Here is a 24018-nt window from a genome sequence, read left to right on the forward strand (position 1 = left end):
TGATGGTAGAACACATCGTTACTAATGAAATCCTCTTGAAGAAAAAGCCATCTGATCTAAATTTGATTGAGCCTCTGGACTTAACCACCAGCTTACAGGAGTACAGGGCACAAATGATCATGTTGAACAATAGCAGCAAAATTCAGACCCTGGGAGACTTTACAGGACCAATGACCCAGTTTCTTCAATTAAAAACTTAAAAAGGATCTTTTGTTCCAGGTGTCCTGATGGGTTCACACTCTCACAGCCAAAGTCCCTGGATCACTGTTTCGTTGTAAAAAGATGTGACTTAGGAACAGCCAGATGGAAGAGATGCACATGGGGAAAAGGCTGCAAGTTTGTAGTTTTTCTTGCATCGCCTTTCTGACCTCTGGTGGATGAGGCTAGCTGAGAGACTTGTGTAAGTTTCCTGATGGGAGGAACTGATGGTGGGTGGATGTGGGTCTTTTCCCTCCTCTGGGCAGTGCTGTGCTCAATAAAACTTTAATCTGCTTGTCTGCTGATGGGTGGGGCTCTGTTTCCACCCTGTTTTTTGTTTGGCCTTATGTAACCCTGCACTGGAGGCTATAGGCTGGTTAGTGCGGCTAATGGTGGCCTCCAGGAGGACTCATGCCAATGGGTACTTCCCAGAACTGCTGCTGCCAGTATCCTTGTTCCTGCAGTGAGCCCTAGTCACCCCACACCTCTGCAGGAGACCCTTTAATACTAGCAGGTAAAGGTAGATGATAATGGGAAACATCTGAGGAATTAAAGTTTTGTAAAAAATTTTAAAATTGAACAACTTAACCAACTAACAGAATTAATAGATCAGTCCAATCAAGAATTTAAAATAGCCATTGCACCAGGAAGAGGACTGGGGTTGGCTGCATGAACACAGCCTGAAGGGGGCTGGTGCACCACAGCTAGCCGGGAGGGAGTCTGGGAAAAAGTCTGGAACTGCCGAAGGGGCAAGAGACTTTTTCTTGACTCTTTGTTTCCTGGTGCGCAAGGAGAAGGGATTAAGAAGGTTGCTTAAACAAGCTCCAGAGACAGGCACGAGCCATGGCTATCAGCATGGACCCCAGAGATGGGCATGAGACACTAAAGCTGATGCTGCAGCCACCAAGAAGCCTGTGTGCAAGCACAGGTCACTATCCACACCTCCCCTCCAGGGATCCTGTGCAGCCCACCACAGCCAGGATCCAGTGATCCAGGGACAACTTCGCCGGGAGAACACATGGCACACCACAGGCTGGTGAAATGTCACGCTGGTCTCTGCCACCGCAGTTTTGCCCAGAACTCTATAACCCTCCCACCCCTGGCCTGAGCAAGTCAGAACCCCTGAATGAGCCTCTCCTTTAACCCCGTCCTGTCTGAGCATATAACACATGCCCTCAAATGACCTACATGCAGAGGCGGGGCCAAATCCAAAGCTGAACCCCAGGAGCTGTGTGAACACGGAGGAGAAAGGGAAATATCTCCCAGCAGCCTCAGGATCAGTGGATTAAATCTCCACAATCAACTTGATGTACACTGCCTCTGTGGAATACCTGAAAAGACAATGAATCACCCCAAATTGAGAAGGTGGACTTTGGGAGCAACAATATATATTTTTTTTCCCTTTTTCTCTTTTTGTGAGTATGTATGTGTATGCTTCTGTGTATGACTTTTTGTCTGTATAGCTTTGCCTTTACATTTTGTCCTACGGTTCCGTATGTCCGTTACTTTGTTGCTTTGTTTACTTTGTTTTAGTATAGTTGTTAACACTTGTTATGTTGGTGGATTTGCTTTTTGGTTTGGTTGCTCTCTTCTTTCTTTCTTTTTTTATTATTAAAAAAATTAATATTTAAAAAAACAAAAACTTAAAAGGGAAAAAAAAAGGTGGAGGAGAAACCCATAAGATCAGAGGTTGGCAAACTTTTTCTGTAAAGGGCCAGAGAGTAAATAGTTTAGGCTTTGAAGGCCATCAAGTCTCAGATGGTACAGCAACTATGCGTCCCTGACCTTGTAGTGGGAAATTTGTATAGACAATATGTAAACGATGGGCATGCCTATGTTCAAATAAAACTTTATGGATGCTGAAAGTTGAATTTCTTATAGTTTTCACATGACACAAATATTCTTTTATTTTCGAAACCATTTAACAATGTATAAAACCAATCTTAGCACTTAAGCCACACAAAAACGGGCAGTGGGTGGTAGTTCATGGGTAGCTTGCTGACTCCTGCTTTAGTTAAAAGAAAGTATGAGGCACATCAGCCAGTTCTAATTTATGGTTTTATTTGGATTTTGGTTCAAACAAAAAAGAGTTAAACAACATACAAACAGTCAGGGAGATGTGAACATTGATTGCCTATTTGAGGACATGGAACTGCTAAAATATTTTAAAATGTGCTAATGATATTGTGTTCATCTTTATTTCTTATCCTTTAGAAATATGTAGTGAAATATTTACAGATGAAAGAATAAGGCATCTGCCATGTGCTCCAAAATAATCTGGGTATAGAGGAAGTGGGTGGGGGATATAGATGAACCAAGACTGGCCATGTCCTGATGACTGGAGAAGTTGGGTGAAAGGTAAATGGGGACCCATTATTCTGTTTCCTCTACTTTTATTTGTGTGTGAACACTTTCGTAATAAGAAGTGAAAAAACCCAAACCAAACCAAAACCAACATCAACCGAACGAAAACCCCCAAATCCAAAACCACAACTCAATCAGTGCACAGCTTTTGATCTCCTCTACTTTTCACCTGGGGAGAGATGTATGGCTTAATGGCCTGGAAGTGCGGGAGCACAGTCTGCTCCTGTGGGCACCGTCCTACTACAGTACCCTGAATGGCAGGGGTGGTGGGAGCTACTGCAGTTGGGGGCAGGGGCGAGGAACAAGGTTGACAGATGCCAGGCAAGCTATGGGGGCTGTCATGGACTCGCTCTAGCTCTGGGCAGTTCTAGTCTTAGGGGTGGGAGCCTTGGTAGAAATAGTGTGCACTATTTCTACCAAGTAGTAGAGAGTGTTCCAGCACTCTCTGCCATGGAGGAGCCCCTCAGAGAGGTACCTGGAGCTCCCTCTGGGCCCTTCCAGGAGTAGGAGCCCATCCCCCCCCTCAGTCCTCCTGCCCAGCCTGGCTGCCTGAACAGCCCTGTGGCGCTCGCTCCTCCACCTCAGCTCCTTCACATGATGCCAGGAGCCTCATGAGAGCCAGGAGTTAATCACCCACAGACGTTCACTACAGGAACTGCAAAGGCCTATATTTTAGGAAGAAGAAAGATGACCTCAGAGGGACCCACCGGGCAAATCTAAGCAAATGTCTGTATAATATAATAATGGTAATAATAATAATAATAATGTGAATTTGGGGTTAAAAAAAGGGCAGAACTAAAATAGCATGGAAGGGACAGATTGGAGTGAGAGCATTCCAAGGTCCTCACATTGTTTCAGAGGGGTGTTTAGGATATGACTTTTAGAGTATGAATGTTAAATTTTCAAGGGCAATGAATAAAAGAATAGAGTGTAAACTTCCAAATGAATAGAGAGAAAAATGTAATACACACCTAAGATCAGATCTGTATGAAGAATATTATAAAACTCCATTGAAATACATTAAAGAAGTCCTAACAAATAGAGAGACATAATATGTAATAGATCAAAGGCTCAATTTTGCAAAGATGTCAAAATTGCCAAATTGATTTGTGGATTCAGTGTAATGTCAATCAAGATGCCAACAGAGTATTTTGAGCACCTTGACAAGCTAATTCTGAAATATTTATGGAAGGGCAAAAGCTCAAGAAGAGTCAAGAAACTCCTGAGGAAGAATAAGGAGGGGGAATCTGAAGATATCCATATATTAAGATTTATCATAAAGGTATAGTAATAAAGATTATATGATAGTAGCACAAAGACAGACACATTTGCCAGTGGGGTGGAATAGAGCCAGCAACGTTCTGCTCGTCCATGAAAACCTGACACATGACAGAGGTGGTCTTGCTCATCACGGAGTGGGGGAAGGAGAAACTCTCAGTAAGTGATGCTGAGATGTATGATTATTCATGTAGGGAAAAATCAGATTGGATCTCTGCCTCACACATACAAAAAAATCAACTCCAGGTTGATTAAACGAAAAAGACAACATTTAAAAACTTTTACAAGAAAATACAGGAGAATATTTTTCTGACTGCAGGGCAAGGAAGAACTTCATGAAAAGACACAGAGAGCTGACCACAAAAGAAAGAATTAGTAAATTCTACTTCTTTAAAGTCCATAATTTCTCTTCATCGAAAGACTTCATAAAGAGAGTGAAGAGACAAGCCAGGAACTGGAAGAAAAGACGTGTAAACAAATACAACCGACTAAAGATGAGTATCGAGGATATATAAACAGCTCCTACAAATCAGTAAGAAAGCAACTCCAAAGATAAATGGGCAAAAGACACGAACAGGCACTTTTTTGTGTGTGTGTGGTACGCGGGCCTCTCACTGTTGTGGCCTCTCCCATTGCGGAGCACAGGCTTCGGATGCACAGGCTCAGCGGCCATGGCTCATGGGCCCAGCCGCTCCGCGGCATGTGGGATCTTCCTGGACCTGGGCACGAACCTGTGTCCTGTCCATTGGCAGGTGGACTCTCAACGACTGCGCCACCAGGGAAGCCCTCTGACTTCTTTATGACTGAGTGTTTTTTCTGATTCAGTTTTATTTCATTTGTGGTTTATTGACTATAATTCCTTGTGTTTTATAATTTTAATTCTTGTTTTAGTTTTTGTATTCTACATTTTTAACTTATTATGGTCTACCTTCGAGTGATACTATACCACTTTATTTATAGTATAAGAAGCTTACAGTGGTTCCATTTCTCCATATCTGGCCTCACTGCATTATTAACATACATTTTGCTTCTACATATGTTATAAATCCCAACATACATTGTTATTATTGTATTTTTGCTTAAGCTGTCAGTTACCTTTTTAAAAAATGACAACTTTATTGAGATATAATTCACATACCTAAAATTTATCCTTTTAAAGTGTACCATGTGGTGGTTTTTAGTATATTCACAGAATTGTGCAACCATCATAATGGTCTAATTTTAGAATGTTTTCATCACCCTAAAAAGAAACTCCCATCATTAGCAGTCTCCTCATTTTCCCTTGTCCCCAGTCCCTGGAAACCACTAACCTGATTTTTGTCTCTAAGTATTTGCCTCTTCTGGATGTTTCATGTGAATGGAATCATACAATCTGTGATCTCTTGTATCTGGCTTCTCTCACTTAGCATAATGTTTATAAGGTTCATCCATGTTGTAGCCCGTGTTAGTATTTCATTCATTTTTATTGGCCAGTAGTGTTCCATTGTATGGATATACTATCAGTACATTTTGTTTAGCCATTCATCAGTTGATGGACATTTGGGTTGTGTCCACCTTTGGCTGTTAGGAATAATGCTGCTATGAACATTCATGTACAAGGGTGGACCTGTGTCCACAATTTCAGTTCTCTTGGATATATACAGTTATCTTCTAAAAGAATTTAAATTATAAGAAAAGATGAGTAGATTGATCCGAAGTTTTGAAGGTGTCTTCTAGCAGTGATTATAGTGTCATGTGATCTGAAGTACTCAGGGACTGCTAGAGAGCTTGGCCATCACAGTTACTGTTGGGCTTACTGTGACTCGCTACATTGTACTTGTTCAAATGGTGGTGAGGCTCTTAATCTCTTTAGTAGAATAATAATCCTTACAGTCAAAGGTTTTTATTTCTCATTCTATGATAGGAGAGGAAGGTGCCAATTGAGTTGGTCTCAATTTTATGGTTTAGGAATATAGAGGCGTCAAGATTCCAACATTATTGCCAGGCCGGTGAGTTATCAAGCCCAACCACCAATAGGAATTTCAGTTCCTCCTTGAACTACAACAATTTCTAGAATGTCTCAAGACCACTTTGTTCAGATGATATTCTAAGGACTGATTTATATTAACAGAGAACAGAACAAGTTGGTGACAGTTAATGAATATTCAGGAAGCCTCCATATTGCACAGTATCTGAAGCCTGATACTCTTGTGTTTTCAATTTGACACTTTATCAAGTCAGGTTCTTTAGCAAGCTTGATGCTTCGGAAAGATACAGCTATCTCTGCAGCTGCAGGGTGGCCATCACTTTAAACACTTAATTTTATGTATTTATTTTTAACTTCTTTATTGGAGTATAATTGCTTTACAATGGTGTGTTAGTTCCTGCTTTATAACAAAGTGAATTAGCTATACATATACATATGTCCCCATATCTCCTCCCTCTTGTGTCTCCCTCCCACCCTCCTTATTCCACCCCTCTAGGTGGTCACAAAGCGAAGACTCCTTTTAAATGGAAATTTAGAAGGACCTGCATTTTTTAAGGTTAGGCTCTGGAGTTTCCTTAGTATATGTGCTGCCGAAGTGAGCACTCTGGAGTTTCTTTTGATAATGTTATAAGCAAAAGCAGGTCTGTAGAATTCAGTGTTAATGGCAAAAATGTAATACAAGATGAATAGGATTTTACTTAATAATAGCGACATAAGGAGTGTATAGCATTGCTTCTCTACAGTTTTTTACTCAGCAGAGATCTGGGAAGATAGTCTTTTCCTTGGCCTCAAGGTGCTCCTGGACTATTTGGGTAATAGAAGGAAGAGAGGAATTTATCTTATAATATGACAAGCAACATCATTACCAGCTCCCCATATGAAACTTTGTGTAACATTAGTACAAGGTTTCATTCACTTGCCCCTGTTTCAGAGAGTCAGGACAAAAACCTGCTGGGATGTATCACTTCAAGCTGTTATGTTTTCATCTTAACCTGATTGAGGTCTACGCGTAGGTCTTTGACGGACATGCTTACTTTTCACCTTCACTAACCTCATGTCATTTTGAGGCTCTGGATACATCCCTTCTATCATTTGACTCCTATTTCTGCTGATTTCATCAAGACATGTACATATCCTTTAAAATACATGGAACGACTTACTGCTTTGTGTAACAGGGGGTGAATTAATGCCAAGATAGGACAGATGAAATAAATGCATCTTGAGGTCCTAGCACATGAGGAGCGCCAGCTCTTTTACTCAAATGATGCCTCAGAGATTGCTCACCAGGGACACATGTCCACCCCCACCCTGCCCACATTCTCTCCTGTTTGCTTTCTATTGTCTGGATCTGTATATCATCTCCAAATTCATCTTGTATCCCTCTCCTCCCCCTGATCACTCTGTACCAACCATCCCCCCCTCTTTTCTGTACATTTCATGAACCCAAGTCCTCCCTTTCTCAGAGCCTTTGCACTCACTGGGTTGCCAAGACTGCTCTTTCCTGGTTTTGCAAATCCAGCTCACATATGTTGTTATGGACTCAGTGTATGTGGGTCCCTCCCTCCCCCCACCACATTCGTATGTTGGAGTCCTAATCTTCAGCATGACTCTATTTGGAGTAAGAAGTAATTAAGGTTAAATGGGATCATAATGGTGGGGCCCTAACATGATAGGATTAGTGCCCTTATAAGAAGGGACACCAGAGAGCTAGCTCTCTCTCTCCACACACAAAGAAGTAGTCACTTGGGAGTTCCCTGGTGGTCTAGTGGTTAGGATTAGGAGCTTTCATTGTTGTGGCCGGGGTTCAGTCCCTGGTTGGGGAACTGAGATCTCCCATGTGTCGTCATGTGAGCTTGCAGTGAGGTGGCAGCTGCCTACATGCCAAAAGAAGAGGCCTCAGAGTGAAACTTACCTTGCTGGCACCTTGGTCTTTGGACTCCGCAGCCTCCAAAACTGTGAGAAAATTAATTTCCCTTGTTTAAGCCACCCAGTGTGTGGTATTTTGTTATGGCAGCCCAAGCAGACCAGTGTGTGTCTTCTGGTCAGAAAGGCCCTCCCTGACCTCTCTATGGGAAGGCCAGCTCCTCCTTGGGGGCTCTTGATCTCAGCCCCTCCCACTTTTTCAGGACCCTTTGCTGCTGATTAATCTTCTCTCTCTGCCACCTTCAACATCTCCCTCCCGCTGGAGCCGTGCTACCAGCACTCACATGTGCTGTCATCTTTCCTGTCTTGAAAATGCCCTCCCTGGACCCCTGTTTCTGTCCATTTCCCACCTGGTGCCCCTCCTCCCTTTCACAACCGGTATCCTGAAGGACTCGTCTGCCCTCACGGTCTCCTGTCTATAACTGGTGTCGGAAAGACCTCCACCTCCTCCACGATGGGGTCCTTTTCTTCTTCTACAGTCTCATCCGACCTTCTCTCCCTTCATATTCAGCCACACTAAACCCTCCTGCCCAAGAGTCTTTGTTCTGCCCCTGCCTGGAATGACCCTCCAGATGGTCACATAATTTTCTTCCTCGTGCCTTTACTTTCTCAGCCTAAATCTTACCTCTTCATAGAGGTCTCTCTTGCCCTTGGGGCCCAGAGTGTACCCACAGTCACCCTCTACCACACCACTCCCCTTTCAGTTGGATTATAGAAAACCAGCTTTAGCTAGTATACGTCAAGAAGAGATTTTTTTTTTTTTTTTTTTTTGCGGTACGCGGGCTTCTCACTGTTGTGGTCTCTCCCGTTGCGGAGCACAGGCTCCAGACACGCAGGCTCAGCGGCCATGTCTCACGGGCCTAACCGCTCCGCGGCATGTGGGATCTTCCCGGACCGGGGCACGAACCCGTGTCCCCTGCATTGGCAGGCGGACTCTCAACCACTGCGCCACCAGGGAAGCCAAGAAGAGATTTTTAAATTGGAAGGTTACTAGGGTAACTTAGAGTCAGGGAGGACTCACCGTAGGAACCTGGGCAGATTTGGGCTCTTTAGAGACTGGAACCAGGATCTGGGCCCCTGCCACTGCCAGGGGATCCTGTCTGTCTGGCCACATCTCCCCTTGGTTTCTTTCAGATCGATGGCCTCAATTTTCCTCTACATCAACAGCTTCTTCCATGTGGTTTACAGAAGGGAGGCCCTGCTTAGCAACCCCAGAGGAAATAGACAGCATCTCTTCCCTTGCTTTAAACACAAAAAAATCCTGAAAACAGAGAAATAAACAACCCCCAACCAACCAACCAAGCAAACAAAAGGACCCCCGAGCTCATAGATACAGAGAACAGATTGGTGGTCTCCAGAGGCAGGGGGTGGCAGGTGGGTAAAATGGGTGAAGGGGGTCAAATGGTACAAATGTTCAGTTATAAAACCGAACAGGTTGTGATGTACAGCATGGCGACTAAAGTTAATAATGCTGTATTGCATATTTGAAAGTTTCTAAGAGACTAAATCTTAACAGTTCTCTTCACAAGGAAAAACACATTCTGTAACTATGTATGGTGATGGGTGTTAACTAGACTTATTGTGGTGGTGACCATTCTGCAATATATACAAATATCAAATTACTATGTTGGATACCTGAAACTAATATAATGTTGCATGCCAATTATACCTCAATAATAATTTTTTAAAAAATCCCAAGGGAAAGGCTCGGATTGGCCTGAGTTAAAAGGGTGCAATGATTGGCATCCCCACTAGGATCACAGGGATGGGGAGGAAGCGAGAAATTACCCAAAGAGAAATGAGAGGGCTGCTATCAGAAGAATCCAAACCATCTGCCATGGCTACACTTTAGTACTTATGGTACTAAAGTAGTCTTAGCATTCCATCATATCACCCCATTTATTTCCTTAATAGCATGTATCACATTATATAGTCATTTTGCTTATTGACTGTCTGTCTCCTTCCAAAAGAGGGCAGAGCTTTTATCAGCCTTATTCACTGCTGTATTCCCAGTGCTTAAACTAGTAGGTGCTTGATAAATATTTGTTGATTGAATACATAAAGGGAGAATTTCTGGGAGGAATAAAACCATCATATTCACTGCAAGGGATTAGAAAAAAGTTCACCATGGCAGATTCATAACAAAGTAATTAGGAGTGAGATGCTCCATTGGGGCATACAATAATCTTTTGACATTTGTAAAATGTTCTTTTGTAAAGACCAACATCTTTGCTCTCTCGGAAGTTCTACTGAGAATGTGTCAAACACCTAGTAAGTGGCAGAGTTGGGATTTGAACCAGGTCTCCTAACAACAAACCCTGTCTTCTTTCTATTACTTTGTAGCTGCCTACCATTCTTTTTTTTTTTTAAAGAAATATGGACATTTTATTTCAATAAATACATACACACAAAACCCTTACAAATGAACATTTATATTTATATATATGCTAATCTGTTGACTTGGGGTAAAACTTTTTCTTTGAGTATGAATCTTGCTTAAGTACAAAAAGTATCTTCTATGATTTCTATTTTCCATTTCTTTTAGATGGTACATAAACTTGAAGATGCTTGTAAAGCAATCTGAGTGCAGATCTCTTTTAACTATTTACAATTTTCCCAAATCTTTTATGATTATCTTCCCTATACCTTTTTTCTTTTTTTCTTTCTTTCTTTATTTTCTTATTAGTCATCCATTTTATACACATCAGTGTATACGTGTCAAAACCAATCTTTGTTTGTTTTTGTAGGTCCTTTTCTTCTCTTGTGCTTCCCACTTAGAGAAGTTCCTTTAGTATTTGTTGTAGAGCTGGTTTGGTGGTGCTGAATTCTCTTAGCTTTTGCTTGTCTGTAAAGTTTTTGATTTCTCCATCGAATCTGAATGAGATCCTTGCTGGGTAGAGTAATCTTGGTTGTAGGTTCTTCCCTTTCATCACTTTAAGTATATCATGCCACTCCCTTCTGTCTTGTAGAGTTTCTGCTGAGAAATCAGCTGTTAACATTATGGGAGTTCCCTTGTATGTTATTTGTCATTTTTCCCTTGCTGCTTTCAATAATTTTTCTTTGTCTTTAATTTTTGCCAATTTGATTACTATGTGTCTCGGAGTGTTTCTCCTTGGGTTTATCCTGTATGGGACTCTCTGCACTTCCTGGACTTGGATGGCTATTTCCTTTCCCATGTTAGGGAAGTTTTTGACTATAATCTCTTCAAATATTTTCTCGGGTCCTTTCTCTCTCTCTTTTCCTTCTGGGACCCCTATAATGCGAATGTTGTTGCATTTAATGTTGTCCCAGAGGTCTCTTAGGCTGTCTTCATTTCTTTTCATTCTTTTTTCTTTATTCTGTTCCGCAGCAGTGAATTCCACCATTCTGTCTTCCAGGTCACTTATCCATTGTTCTGCCTCAGTTATTCTGCTATTCATTCCTTCTAGTGCATTTTTTATTTCAGTTATTGTACTGTTCATCTCTGTTTGTTTGTTCTTTAATTCTTCTAGGTCTTTGTTAAACATTTCTTTCATCTTCTCGATCTTTGCCTCTGTTCTTTTTCCGAGGTCCTGGATCATCTTCACTATCATTATTCTGAATTCTTTTTCTGGAAGGTTGCCTATCTCCATTTCATTTAGTTGTTTCTCTGGGGTTTTATCTTGTGCCTTCATCTGGTTCATATCTCTCTGTCTTTTCATCTTGTCTATCTTTCTGTGAATGTGGTTTTTGTTCCATAGGCTGCAGGATTGTAGTTCTTCTTGCTTCTGCTGTCTGCCCTCTGGTGGATGAGGCTATCTAAGAGGCTTGTGGAAGTTTCCTGATGTGAGGGACTGGTGGATGGTAGAGCTGGCTATTCTCTGCCTACCATTCTAACTCGAATTCTCTCCTTGGTGTCATGTCAGTGTCTGAGGCTTCAGGTTTTATTTCTGAGGTATCACCTGGGTTAGGATCAGAGCTGAAAGTGAAATTCCTAATACCTGTATCATGATGATTTTCTTCTGCTCCCAGCTTCCCACATCTGCTCCAATGCCTGGTCAGAGACTGACCCAAGAATCAGTGTGTTTCAGAAACAGCTAGGGACTTTACATTTTTACTCCCAGGAGTTCAAAATAAAGCTCTGTCTTTGTGGTTTTGTTCCTGCCTCCCTGCCACATGGTGCAGGCAGGAACGAGCCCTCCACCCACTTCCCTGCACCATCCCTGTAATAGTTATAAGACTTTCAGAAACTGTTATCATCCAGGGGCCTTATGAAAGACTGGTTTTTACAACCAGGTGCCTATTTCTGGGAGAAGAGCCAGAACTGGGTTGCCAGCTTGTGCAAAGGAGATAAATAGCAGGTGGATGGAGGATTTCAAAGTCATATCTTATTCCAAAGGGAGAAGAAGGGGCAGGGAAACCTTAACCTGGATTTGAAGATTGGAGCATCAGCTGGGAGTGGAGTTCACCCTGGAGGATATAGACAGGTTCCCTAAGGTTCATGAAATGCTGGGGACAGGGTAAAGTCAAGGAAAAAGGAAGGATGGGACCTTGGAAAAGCTCCCAATATGGCTACAACCTTGGCTGCCATTAGAGTCACCTGGGGAGCTCTTAAAATTCTGGTTCCCAGGCCATACTCCACATCAATCTTAATTTTTAAACGTCTACAGGTGATTTCCATGTGCAGCCAATGTTGAGACTCAAAGCTCAATACCATCAATTTATAGTGGGAGAAACTTCAGCAAGAGAGCAGGTAACTCTAGGTGACTATTAAGTCTGTTGTGAATCCCATTCAAGTTTCCACCTGACTACCCCTATCCAGTGGCAATATTGCAGGTGGAGAGTATTAAGGAACAAAAGAAAACTTAAAATTCTAAAATCCACTCCCCTCAACCCCAGAATTTTTTGTTTCCTGTACCACAAATCTTGTTCAACATTCTTGATGAGCAGCACGTGGATTTCTTTTGAATTTTTTTTTTTTTTTTTTTTTGGCTTAGAATAGCATCACAATGAATTGTGCTGTCTTCCTACTGGCAGATAATTCGAGGAAAAAACAGCAAGGATAGTGATTCTGCTTTCCAGATGAGAAGGCTAGTTTGGGGCGCCCTCTAGTGGGAGCTCAGTTACCACCATATTTTCTCTTTAAGGCAGAAGGAGTTGGTTTGGTCCAGGACCCCAGTTCTGGTCCTAGCTCTTCCACTGACTTGCCTAGGACCTTGGACGAAGCACTTCATCTTTCTTGGCCTCAATTCCTTCCATGTAATATCACTGAGTAGATGGTCTGCTTTTTGCCCATAAAAATTTATTCCGTCAAGTGGGCAGGACTTCTGGAGTGGCTAACTGAGCATCTCAGAAAAATCTCCCCAAAGAGCAAAAGTAAAGCTGGACAAAACCATCAAAGACAACCATTTAAAGACTCTGGAATTTGACCAAAGGCATACAACAAATTGATAAGTGTTGAATCAAGAAAACCTACTGAGTCTTGGACTCTCAGAACAATGGAGATCTGTAGTGTCTTAGTAAGTCCCCCACCTCCCCCAGCTCTGTGGTGGGGAAGTTGTACCTGGGTGGGTGGGTGGGACATGCCAGGAGGACTGGCAGTGGCAGCAGAGGGCAACTTTATTTGGAGCAGAGTGTGGAAAATTCCATGCCCAGAGATGTTGTTGAAAACAATAGTTATCTCAGTGACAAACATCATGGAAGGCCAAAATTGCAGATAGCCTGAGCCTGAAATACTGGTTGGGACAAGTGATGGACTAACAGACCAGCCAGAACTTTAATACGGAAACCCAGGTAATGAGACAGCTAAAGAGGGTCTAGAAAAGCTGCTGTTCTCTAAGGGGTGCACAAGGCTGCACACACATTTGGGAGAGACTAGAGGGGCCTGCATGAGTCTCTAGCTCCTGGAGGAACATGAGGCCTTGTGAATGCAGAAAGTAACAGCTGGGACAGACTTTTAAACTTTAGAACCTGAATGAATTCTCCAAACCACACCGAACTCCGTAGGCAAAGAGTGATGCCTTATTGGCCCAAGATGTGGCTTAATCTCTGACCAGTCACTGGCTGACCATTATTTTTATGCCAGGCTTAAAAATAAGAGCAAGAACAAACAAACAAACAAACAAAACTGAAGCAGATACACCAGTGGTTGCATGCTCTGAGGGAAACAGACATCACAGAATCAATCCAGGCAAGCCTCTAAACAAACAAACAACAGCAACCACTAGCCCTGGGGGAGAATCAGAATCCAAACAGTTGAGAGCCAAACACAAAGAGAAAATCTTGAAAGCAACAAGAGAAAAAAAGACTCATCATGTACAAGGGAACCACAATAAAATTGGTAGCTGGCTTTTCATCAGAAACGATGGAGGCCAGAAAGCAGTGGAATGGCATATGAAAAGTTCTGAAAGAAAAAAAAAGCTGTCAACCAAAAATCCTATATCCAGTAAACTGTCTTTCAAAAATGAAGGTAGAATAAAGGTAGTCTCAGATAAGTGAAGACTGCCTTAAAGGGAATAGCAAAGAAAATTCTTTAGGCTGAAAGGAAGTCACACCAGATAGTAACTAATCCACATGAAAGAATACAAAGCATGGGAGATTCCTGGTGGTCCAGTGGTTAAGACTCTGCTCCCTCACTGCTTAAGGCCCAGGCTCAATCCCTGGTCAGGCAACTAAGCTCCTACAAACCATGTGGTGTGGCAAAAAGAAAAAGAAAAAAGCACCCATAAAGGTAATTACATTGGTTATTATTATAAAAGAGTATAAATATATATTTTAGCTTTTATCCTAATTTAAAAGACAATCGAATTAAATAGTAATTATAAAATTTTATTATTGGCCTTTTAACATGCAAAGATATAATAAATATGGCAATAATAGCACAAGGGAGGGAGGCTGAAATGGAGCTATTTTGGATCAAGGATAGGACACTAGACAGTAACTCAAATCAACAGGGAGAAATGTGACTCAATTAACAGTCCAGAAAAGGCAGAGATCATCTGACTTGATAATACAAGATCCAGTTATATGCCACCTACAAGAGGCATAGTTTAGATTCAAGGTCATAAATAGGTTGGAAGTAAAAGGATGTAAAAAGATGCAAGCAGAACCACAGCTGGAGTGGTTACACTAATATCAGAAAAAATAGGCTTTAAGGGAAGAAATATTACTAGGAAAAAAGAGAAACTGTTTGCAATGATAAAACATTAATTCATCATGAAGATATAACAATTATAAACACACACATTTAACAACATAATCCCCCAATTCATGAAGCAAAAGCTGATAGAATTGAAGAGAGAAATAGACAATTCAGAAATAATAGTTGGGGGTCTTAAATACTACACTGTCAATGCTGGATAGAACAATGCGACAGAAAATCAGTGAGCATATAGAAGGTTTGAACAACGATATTAACCAACTTGACCTAACTGACATTTACAGAATAGTCCACTCAACAATAGCAGAATACATATTCTTCATAAGCAGACATGAATATTCCCCAGGATAGGCCATATTCTAGCCATAAAGCAAGTCTCAGCAAATTTAAAGGGATTGAAATAATATAAAATATTTCTTTGTTCACATGAAATTAAATTAGAAATTAATAACAGAATGAAATTTGGGAAATCTACAAGTATTTGGAAATTAAAAAACATACTTCTAAATAACCCATGGGTAAAAGAAAAAATAGAGATATTGGAAGATATTTTGAGTTGAATGAAAATGAAAACAGAGCATATCAAGTTTTATGAGATGCAGTTAAAGCAGTGCTTAGAATAAAAGTTAATATAGACTGGTGCGGGTTTGATCCCTGGTCAGGGAGCTAGTATCCCACATGCGTCATGGCCAAAAAACCAAAACATAAAAAACAGAAGCAGTATTGTAAAAAATTCAATAAAGACTTTAAAAATGGTCCACATCAAAAAAATCTTTTAAAAACAAAGGAAGATTTCAAATCAATAATCCAAATTCCTACCTTAATAAACTGGAAAAAGGAAAGTAAACTAAACCCAAAGCAAGCAGAAGGAAGGAAATAATAAGTATTGGAGCAGAAATCAATGAAATAGAAAATGGAAATAAATGGAGAAAATCAGTGAGGCCATATGTTGGTTCTCTGAGAAGATAAATAAAATCGACAAACTTTGGTTACGTTCATTGACCAAGAAAAAGAAAACTCAAGTTACCAAAATTAAGAATGAAAGAGGTGGCTTACTACCAGTCTTACAGAAATTAAAAGTATAATAAAGGAATACTATGAATAACTTTATGCTAACAAATTAGAAAACTTACATGAAATGAACAAACTCTTAGAAAGACACAGATTACAAAACTGACTCAGGGATAACTAGAAAATCTGAACAGACCTATAACAGGTAAATTGAATTAGTAAATAAAAAATCTTTTCACAAGGAAAAATTCAGGCCCAGAGGGCTTCTCTTGAGAATTCTACCATACATTTGAAGAAGAAGAATTACCAATCCCTCACAAACTCTAAAAATAGAGGAAGGAATGCTTCCCAACTCATTCTGAGGTCAATATTACCCTGATACTAAAGTCAGGCAAAGAAAAGAACTACAGACTAATATCCCTTATGAATGTAGACGTGAAAGTCCTCAAAAAAATAGTAGCAAACTGAATTCAGCAACATATAAAAAGGATTATACATCATTACTAAGTGAGATTTATCCCAAGAATGGGAGTTTGGTGTAACTCCGCAGCCCAAAGCCAGAACCTGCAGGAGAACCTTTTCCTCTTGCAGGGTCTCTCTAGCGCCCTCTATTGAGAAAGCTCGCATGGTGCTGAGTTTCAAGGAGAAATGCTTACAGGCGCTCCTTCACTTATCACAGGGCATGTATACATACGGAGCTGTGCATTTGGAGCTGGCACTGTCAGCCTCAGTGGCTTTAATAATGAGGGTGGTAGCAGGAGTGGGCGGGTCCCTCGGCCATTTGTGTGAAGAGAGCTTTTTGCAGCCTGGGTTTCTGTAAAGTGATGAAAGGCAGTGTCTTCAGGCTGAGCTGTAGCCAATCCCCAAACAAGGTCTCTGGAGTTCCTTGGGCGTGTGAAGTCTACTTTATTTTATTTTATTTCATTTCATTTCATTTTATTCCATTTCATTCCATTCCATTCCATTCCATTTCCATCATAGGGTAAACCAAGACCCAGACCTGGAGACCTGATTGAGATTTTCTGGATTGGCTACGAGCACTGGGCCGTCTATGTGGAGGATGACTGTGTGGTCCACCTGCTCCCACAAGTCAGAGTGAATACTCTATTGAAATATTGATATTGAAGTTAGCAAAGTAAAAAGGAGGACAGTTAATTACTGTGTTCCTCAGCTGCTGCCTTACTTTAGCAACAGAACACCCAAAGCATGACTGGACCTTAATTTACTGTGTGATAGAGCTTGGTCTCTGTCCACCAAAAACCACTGAGTGTCCAGCCCTAAGACAGATGAAATTATAAAGATCATTCCTAAGTTCCCTGACCACCTAGACCACTCTTTCTTTTAAAATAGAAACGTAAGAACCGGAGCCTCCATTTTGTAATGACAGCAGTTCAATATCCTTCCTCTGTTTCTGAGGGTCCCCTGGGAGGGGTGCAGATGCTTATGCGTTCTGATTGTCACTTGCTTCCTATTGTCCCCAATTGCTGCATCCATCTGGTTTCCTGGTCACCTTTGGCACCTCCATCCTCACCTTGTCTCCCTGCTTTTCCAACCCGTCCCAGGCTGCTCCACCCACCGTGTGGACATCGTTCTCCTTTCATTGCAGCATTAATACAGGGCTGAGATTAAACGGGTGACTAATTAAATTTTGGTGGAGATTTGATGGGGGCAGAAGTGGTGATAGTGGACGATTACAGCACAGAATGTGAAACAGCTTAAAACTGGACATCCAGAACCATTGGTCACATGGTGGCCTCAGGAGATGGGGGAGCTGGGAGAAGGGGAGGCGGGGGCTCCTCTGTGTAATCTTTGATGCTTTTGGGATTTTGCCTCCTGTGCAAGTACTGCCCGTTAAAGATTAGATTACAGAGAGATCCGGTAAAAGCCCTGGCTTAGCGGAGGCGCGCGGGAGAATCTATGTCCTTCTTAGAACCGTTTCCTCTAAATACTTTTTTTTTTTTTTTTTTTTTTTTTTTCTTTTTGCGGTATGCGGGCCTCTCACTGTTGTGGCCTCTCCCGTTGCGGAGCACAGGCTCCGGATGCGCAAGCCCAGCGGCCATGGCTCACGGGCCCAGCCGCTCCGCGGCATATGGGATCCCCCCAGACCGGGGCACGAACCCGTATCCCCTGCATCGGCAGGCGGACTCTCAACCACTGCGCCACCAGGGAGGCCCTCCTCTAAATACTTTTAAACCAACAGCTCTTTGCGAAACAGTCTTCATCCCTTTAAGGCCAAGTTCTCGCGAGACGACAAGACGCCGGATAGCGTAATCGCGCGTTGCGCCTGCGCGCGCTAGGGCAGCTCGCACTTCCGCCCGAGGCGTGTTGCGACTCAGCAGCTGCTCGTCTCCTGTGGTGACGCAGCTGTTTTTTCTCGGCTAGGTCTGCTGTAACGGACCGAGGCCGCCTGAGCTGCGGAGTTGCAGAATCTGGCGTTCGGAGCTGCGGTTCTTGGCGAGATTTCGCGTTGCCCGTCCTCAGCCATTTCACCGATAATCAGCGGATCGCTTTGCCAAGTGCCGGGAAGAACAAAGGAATTCGGAAGGAGACTCTCGGCTCCCGGCCGCCTTTCTCTGAGTGGCTTCGTTTTCCGCTCGCGCCTGTCCGGAGAAACTGGACTTATAACCGTCACTGGATTGTAAGTACCCGAGGCGAAAAGAGCTCACTGCGCCCCGCTTTTTGCGTATCTTTGTTCCGGGAGAGTTTGTGGATTGGGAGTATCTGCTGAGCCTTACTTTCTGTGCCGAAAATCATTTCTAGGAGCCGCCATTTGCTTTCCCTGCGTTGTCCTGCAGCGGCATCCAGAGGTTGGAACTTGGCATTGCAGCTAACAGATTTAAATGGACCTGAGTAAGGCAATGCGTCATTAACGACTGGTATTGTCACAGCATATTTAGAAAGACTTGGGGCTTAATTCAGAATAGACGCTTAGTTGCTGTTCTACCTAGAACTCTTTGTAATTAAAGACTTCAATTTATAAAGAACTGGTCTTTCAGTTGAAATAGCTGAAAATTTTTAGTGCAACAAGTGGTTACTAGAGAAAAAGTGAGTCACAAAGAAATAAAGATGAGTAAGAGCAAAGATGATGCTCCTCACGAACTAGAGAGCCAGTTTATCTTACGCCTACCTCCGGAGTATGCCTCTACTGTGAGGCGGGCGGTACAGTCTGGTCATGTCAACCTGAAGGACAGACTGACAATTGAGTTACACCCTGATGGGCGTCATGGAATTGTCAGAGTGGACCGGGTCCCATTGGCGTCAAAGTTGGTAGATCTGCCATGTGTTATGGAAAGTTTGAAAACCATTGATAAAAAAACCTTTTACAAGACAGCTGATATCTGTCAGATGCTTGTCTGTACAGCTGATGGTGATCTCTATCCTCCTGTTGAGGAACCAGTTGCCACTGCTGATCCCAAAGCAACGAAGAAAAAGGATAAGGACAAAGAGAAAAAGTTTATGTGGAACCATGGAATTACTCTGCCTCTAAAAAATGTCAGAAAGAGAAGGTTCCGTAAGACAGCAAAGAAGAAATATATTGAGTCTCCAGATGTGGAAAAAGAAGTAAAGCGGTTGCTGAGCACAGATGCTGAAGCTGTCAGTACCCGTTGGGAAATAATTGCTGAAGATGAAACAAAAGAAGCAGAAAGTCAAGGCCTTGATATCTCTTCCCCAGGAATGTCTGGCCACAGGCAGGGCCATGACTCATTAGAACATGATGAGCTTCGGGAGATATTCAATGACCTCAGCAGCAGCAGTGAAGATGAAGATGAGACACAGCATCAAGAAGAAGAAGATATAAACATCATGGACACTGAGGAAGATCTGGAAAGGCAGCTACAGGACAAGCTAAATGAGTCAGATGAACACCACCAAGAAAACGAGGGAACTAATCAGCTGGTTATGGGAATTCAGAAACAGATTGATAACATGAAAGGCAAGCTCCAAGAGACCCAGGACAGGGCAAAGCGACAGGAGGATCTCATTATGAAAGTGGAAAACCTGGCTCTTAAGAACAGATTTCAGGCTGTGCTGGATGAACTGAAACAAAAGGAAGACCGAGAAAAGGAGCAGCTCAGCTCTTTGCAAGAAGAGCTAGAATCACTCCTAGAGAAGTGAGAGTTTTGATACTTAATTTCATTCCTGACGGTGGTCAGCCTTGAAAGAAAAACTTTGTTTTCATCACCTGGACTAGATAGTGAAACTTTGCAGTTGTTCCCAATTTTCTCCACTGCCTTCTATTGGATTTGTTTTATAATTGTGAATTTCTATCATTTGTTTTTGGAACCACTTTGGTGGGTGTTTGTCCTGTAGTAAGTAGGAATATATAGACAGATAAATGTAGGGAAGTTGTAGGATTAGTGGAGTGAACAGTTCAGTTTGGTAATTAATCACAGCTTCACTGCAGGACTTTGCTGCTGTTTCTCCGTTTACCAGAAGCTGCCATTGCTACTCTGTGATAACATCTGAGATAAATTAGTAGATTCTAGTTTGGTGGCAGTGAAGTTTGTTTACATACGTTTTCCCATGCTGTAGCTATTTTCCCAGTTATTAAAAGCAGTTTTCCACATTTTGCATTGCAAATCATTTCATAAAGTTGTTTTAACAATAAATAAAAGCAAGTAATTTTCACCTTAAAAAAAAAAGATTAGATTACAGAAGGACACTGGTACCAAATGCCTGTGGCCGCACCTTGTTCACAGCTCTCATCCTTGTCTCCTGTCCCCCTCGGTTGGTCCCGCCTCTCACCTGGCTGAGACCTTCCTGCAGAGCAGAGTCCCTCTCCCCTCGCTTTGCTTCCCCACCCCATCCACTCATACCCGTCCCCCTTCCTGTCTGGATGCCTACACGAAGAATGAAAAATTGCTTCACATTGCATTCATCTCCATCTCTCCTTTCCAGACTAAGTCCAGGAGACTTCCTCTTGTGTAACCAAAGAGTTGTACAAGTTAACAGTTTTGTCACCACCGCCCCCCATCAGATCTTCCTCCAAAAATGAATTCTGCCATCTTTGTTCCTGAGAGCCGAATTGCCTACTGCCAGCTTTTGTAAAATCAGCAGGTAGTCCTCAAATACTTGAGAAAGGAACAAGGGACATTTCTTGCACTCAGACAACTTACAGAGGGGGAGGGATCCCACGTTTGCCTCTCCATATGGTTGTAGCAGAAAAACAGTCCTGATATTAAATTACCACCCACCTGGCCTTGGGCAGCTTCCAGACCTTCTCTGGAGCTCTCTCTCCTCTAAGGACTGAATATGATAATACAGCAGTTTTCAGACGTTTCTGTTTTTCCAAGCTGTGGAACCCTGTTTTCAAACAAACCCTTGGTGAGAATCCTGATACTTGAGCAGAGAGAAAGGCAGAGTGCCTCTGGGTGGAAGCGGGTTGGAGCGGGTCTGCATGGTGGCAGAGGGAGGCCTATCCTGGAACCGCATGACAGTCCCTTGTCCAGGAGCTGACTCTTACCTGTAAGGGTATTCGTCACATGTTTGTGAAGATTACTGGAGTCTGGTTAGGAAAGCAAGACTCCAGTCCTAGGATTTGGTCAGGTCTGTACACCGAGTGGAGTCTGGGCCTACACCATAAGGTACCCCTGGAGCTTGATGAGCAAGAGATTGCAGCGGTGGTTGAAAGTGGGGAGTGCGGAAAGCTGGCCCTTTGCAGTTCATTTAGTCCAGCTCCCCATCCTCTGCTGTGCCTTTTAGAGAAGGTGAGACCAGGACCCCGAGAGGAGCCACTGATCCAGCACCTGGAGTGAGCCGGTGCTCTGCCCCACTGCCCCTTGCAGTTTCCAACTTTGGCTTGTCTTTGGCCTCTAGGTGAGGAATTTGAGGCCAGCAGCATCATGTCCGTCTTTAGCAACCAGGCGGTGGTGAAATACAGTTGTCTGGAGGACGTGCTGCATGGCTGCTCCTGGAAGGTCAACAACAAGCTGGATGGGACATACCTGCCCCTGCCCGTGGACAAGATCATCCAGCAGATGAAAAAGATGATCAGCAAGATAGCGCAGTGCAGTCTGATCGAAGGGAACTGCGAGTACTTTGTCAACGACCTGAGATACGGCATGCCCTGGAGCCAGCAGGTGTGGCACCGCCTGCCCCCGCCCAGCTCTGACTCGGGGTCTTGGGGCTTGTTGCTGTATCAGGGGTCCAACTGGTGATCCGTGTTTTCATTATTATTTGTTGGCCTTGTGGGGCCTTCCATTGCTCCAGGACGGCTCAGGAGGTGTTTTCACCTCTACTGACTCATGGAGGAGTAGAGGGGGCACTGGGCTGCATAGTAAGACCACCAGGTGGAATCCCTCCTCAGCCACTTAAACTGGCATCGTCTCCTCGGCCAAGTCATCTTACTTGTGAAACTGTTTTCTTCCTTTACAAAAAGGAAAAGCTGAGGTAGATACTCAGAGCTGAAGTTGCAAACTGGCAGCTCGCAGGCCACATCTGGCCCACAGACGTGTTTTGCTTGGATGACGAGTATTTTTTTCTTCTTAATTTGAATGACTTGCCAACATTTAAGAATATAGACATTTATTTAAAAACATCTGGATTCCCAGCCTCTCTTGGACAACCTATTGATCAGGCCACTGGGCCCTCGTTCCAGCTGCTAACACTCTACAGGGCTGAGTAGGAGCTCCCCCTTTAGAAGGGGTGTGGCGCGTCGGTATGTCACCTACCAGCTTCACCCACATTCCCTGCCTGTCTTGTGTGCATTTGGGTCTGGCCTCCTTCCTCCCCCAGCCCGCCCCATGTAGGATGGTGATAAATTACATGTGGTACACTACATGTGAAAAAGCTTTGAGAGCCTAAATACCTGTGACAATTTGAGCTGCTCTTGTTACTATTTGGACCTTACTAAAACCCCATGAGATGAGAGGAGGAAGTGTGTACTGCTGGCTTTTTTTTTTTTTTTTTTTTTTTTTTTTGCGGTACGCGGGCCTCTCAGTGTTACGGCCTCTCCCGTTGCGGAGCACAGGCTCCGGACGCGCAGGCTCAGCGGCCATGGCTCACGGGCCCAGCCGCTCCGCGGCATGTGGGATCTTCCCGGACCAGGGCACGAACCCATGTTCCCTGCATCGACAGGCGGACTCTCAACCACTGCGCCACCAGGGAAGCCCCATGGGAATTTATACTTTATAAATTTTAGCTTTGAATTAACTCAGTCATGGATTAGTAAACCTTTTGATCTGAAGATCACTTTGAACTCATAGACCATATTAATAATTAATCAAGGGAACCAGGTGGTGTTTGATTAAGAGACCAACAACTCCCCCACGCCAGGGCGTATGTAGTAACTTCGAAATACAGCACGCATCTGTCTCTCGCTTATTTTGTTTGGGACAGAAAGACACTTCCCTGGGTCCTTTCTGGTTTGTACCCAGTGAGGCAGAGACCCTCAGGAGCATTTCAGGGCTGATGTTCACTCATTCATCCAACAGACATTTTGGAGTGTCTGCCACGTGCCAAGCCCTGGCTCCGCCCACCTCTGCCTGAACCCATGCGCGGTGGTCAGGGCTGGCAGTGAGCAGTTCTGAGATGGTTGGGGGGATGCAAGACACAGTGGAGCATGGGGTGGAGACTACCTGCTGGACAGTGGTCTCCCCCTGCTTCCGAGCTGTCCATAAAGTCATGAGCTCTGGAATGCACACACCACACTTTGCAGATGAGGAGGGGAGCGTTTCCTGAAGTGTTACTAAAAAACCTGTAGCAGTTCCTGCATTCTAGGGTAAAAACAACTCTGCTTTGAGTGGGACCCCTTGGTGAGCCTATTTAGTCTTGTAGATATAAGGCACATACCCACTGTTGGAGGGGAAATTCCAAGGGAAAGTCATCTGAACGCAGATGTTTCTGAGATGTTAACTACTGGTCTCTTGTTTGTGTTCTTATTTTTTTTTTAGTGTTTATTCCTTTTTGCTTTGGGGGGATGGGTGAGTGGGGACAGTCGTGGCATTGATTTGCTTGGCATATCACAGGGAACAGAGAACAGAAACGTGCTGTGTTCCTTAATTAGGGAGGCCCGGTCTAAGTGACACATGGCCCGGCAGGTGCTACGTACAACCCAGATGTTTTGCTTAATGATGGAAAGATGGACTTCGGGAAACCTGAATAACCTCTGCAGAGATTATTGTGATGAAAAAGGCATCTGGTTTTGCTGGCCAGGAGTGGG

The 24018-nt window shown here is 43.3% G+C and overlaps 2 protein-coding genes across 2 annotated transcripts; both read left to right on the forward strand.

Moving 5' to 3' along the window:
* Positions 1-587: 587 nt before the first annotated feature.
* Positions 588-22940, forward strand: PLAAT5 (phospholipase A and acyltransferase 5; the record flags this gene model as incomplete). Its single annotated transcript, XM_082629326.1, is given in 4 exon segments — positions 588-644; positions 16839-16932; positions 16935-16952; positions 21675-22940. Coding segments are annotated over 4 exon segments (510 nt in total). The 3' UTR covers positions 22016-22940.
* LOC309808306 (transcription initiation factor TFIID subunit 7-like) lies at positions 18160-20424 on the forward strand. Its single transcript, XM_082628441.1, has 2 exons — positions 18160-18495; positions 18618-20424. Exon 2 carries the CDS (start codon positions 18924-18926, stop codon positions 19971-19973), a length of 1050 nt encoding a protein of 349 aa, XP_082484567.1. The 5' UTR covers positions 18160-18495; positions 18618-18923; the 3' UTR covers positions 19974-20424.
* Positions 22941-24018: the final 1078 nt, after the last annotated feature.

Source organism: Mesoplodon mirus (assembly GCF_964341445.2).
Source record: "Mesoplodon mirus genome assembly, chromosome: 7".
NCBI lineage: Eukaryota > Metazoa > Chordata > Mammalia > Artiodactyla > Ziphiidae > Mesoplodon > Mesoplodon mirus.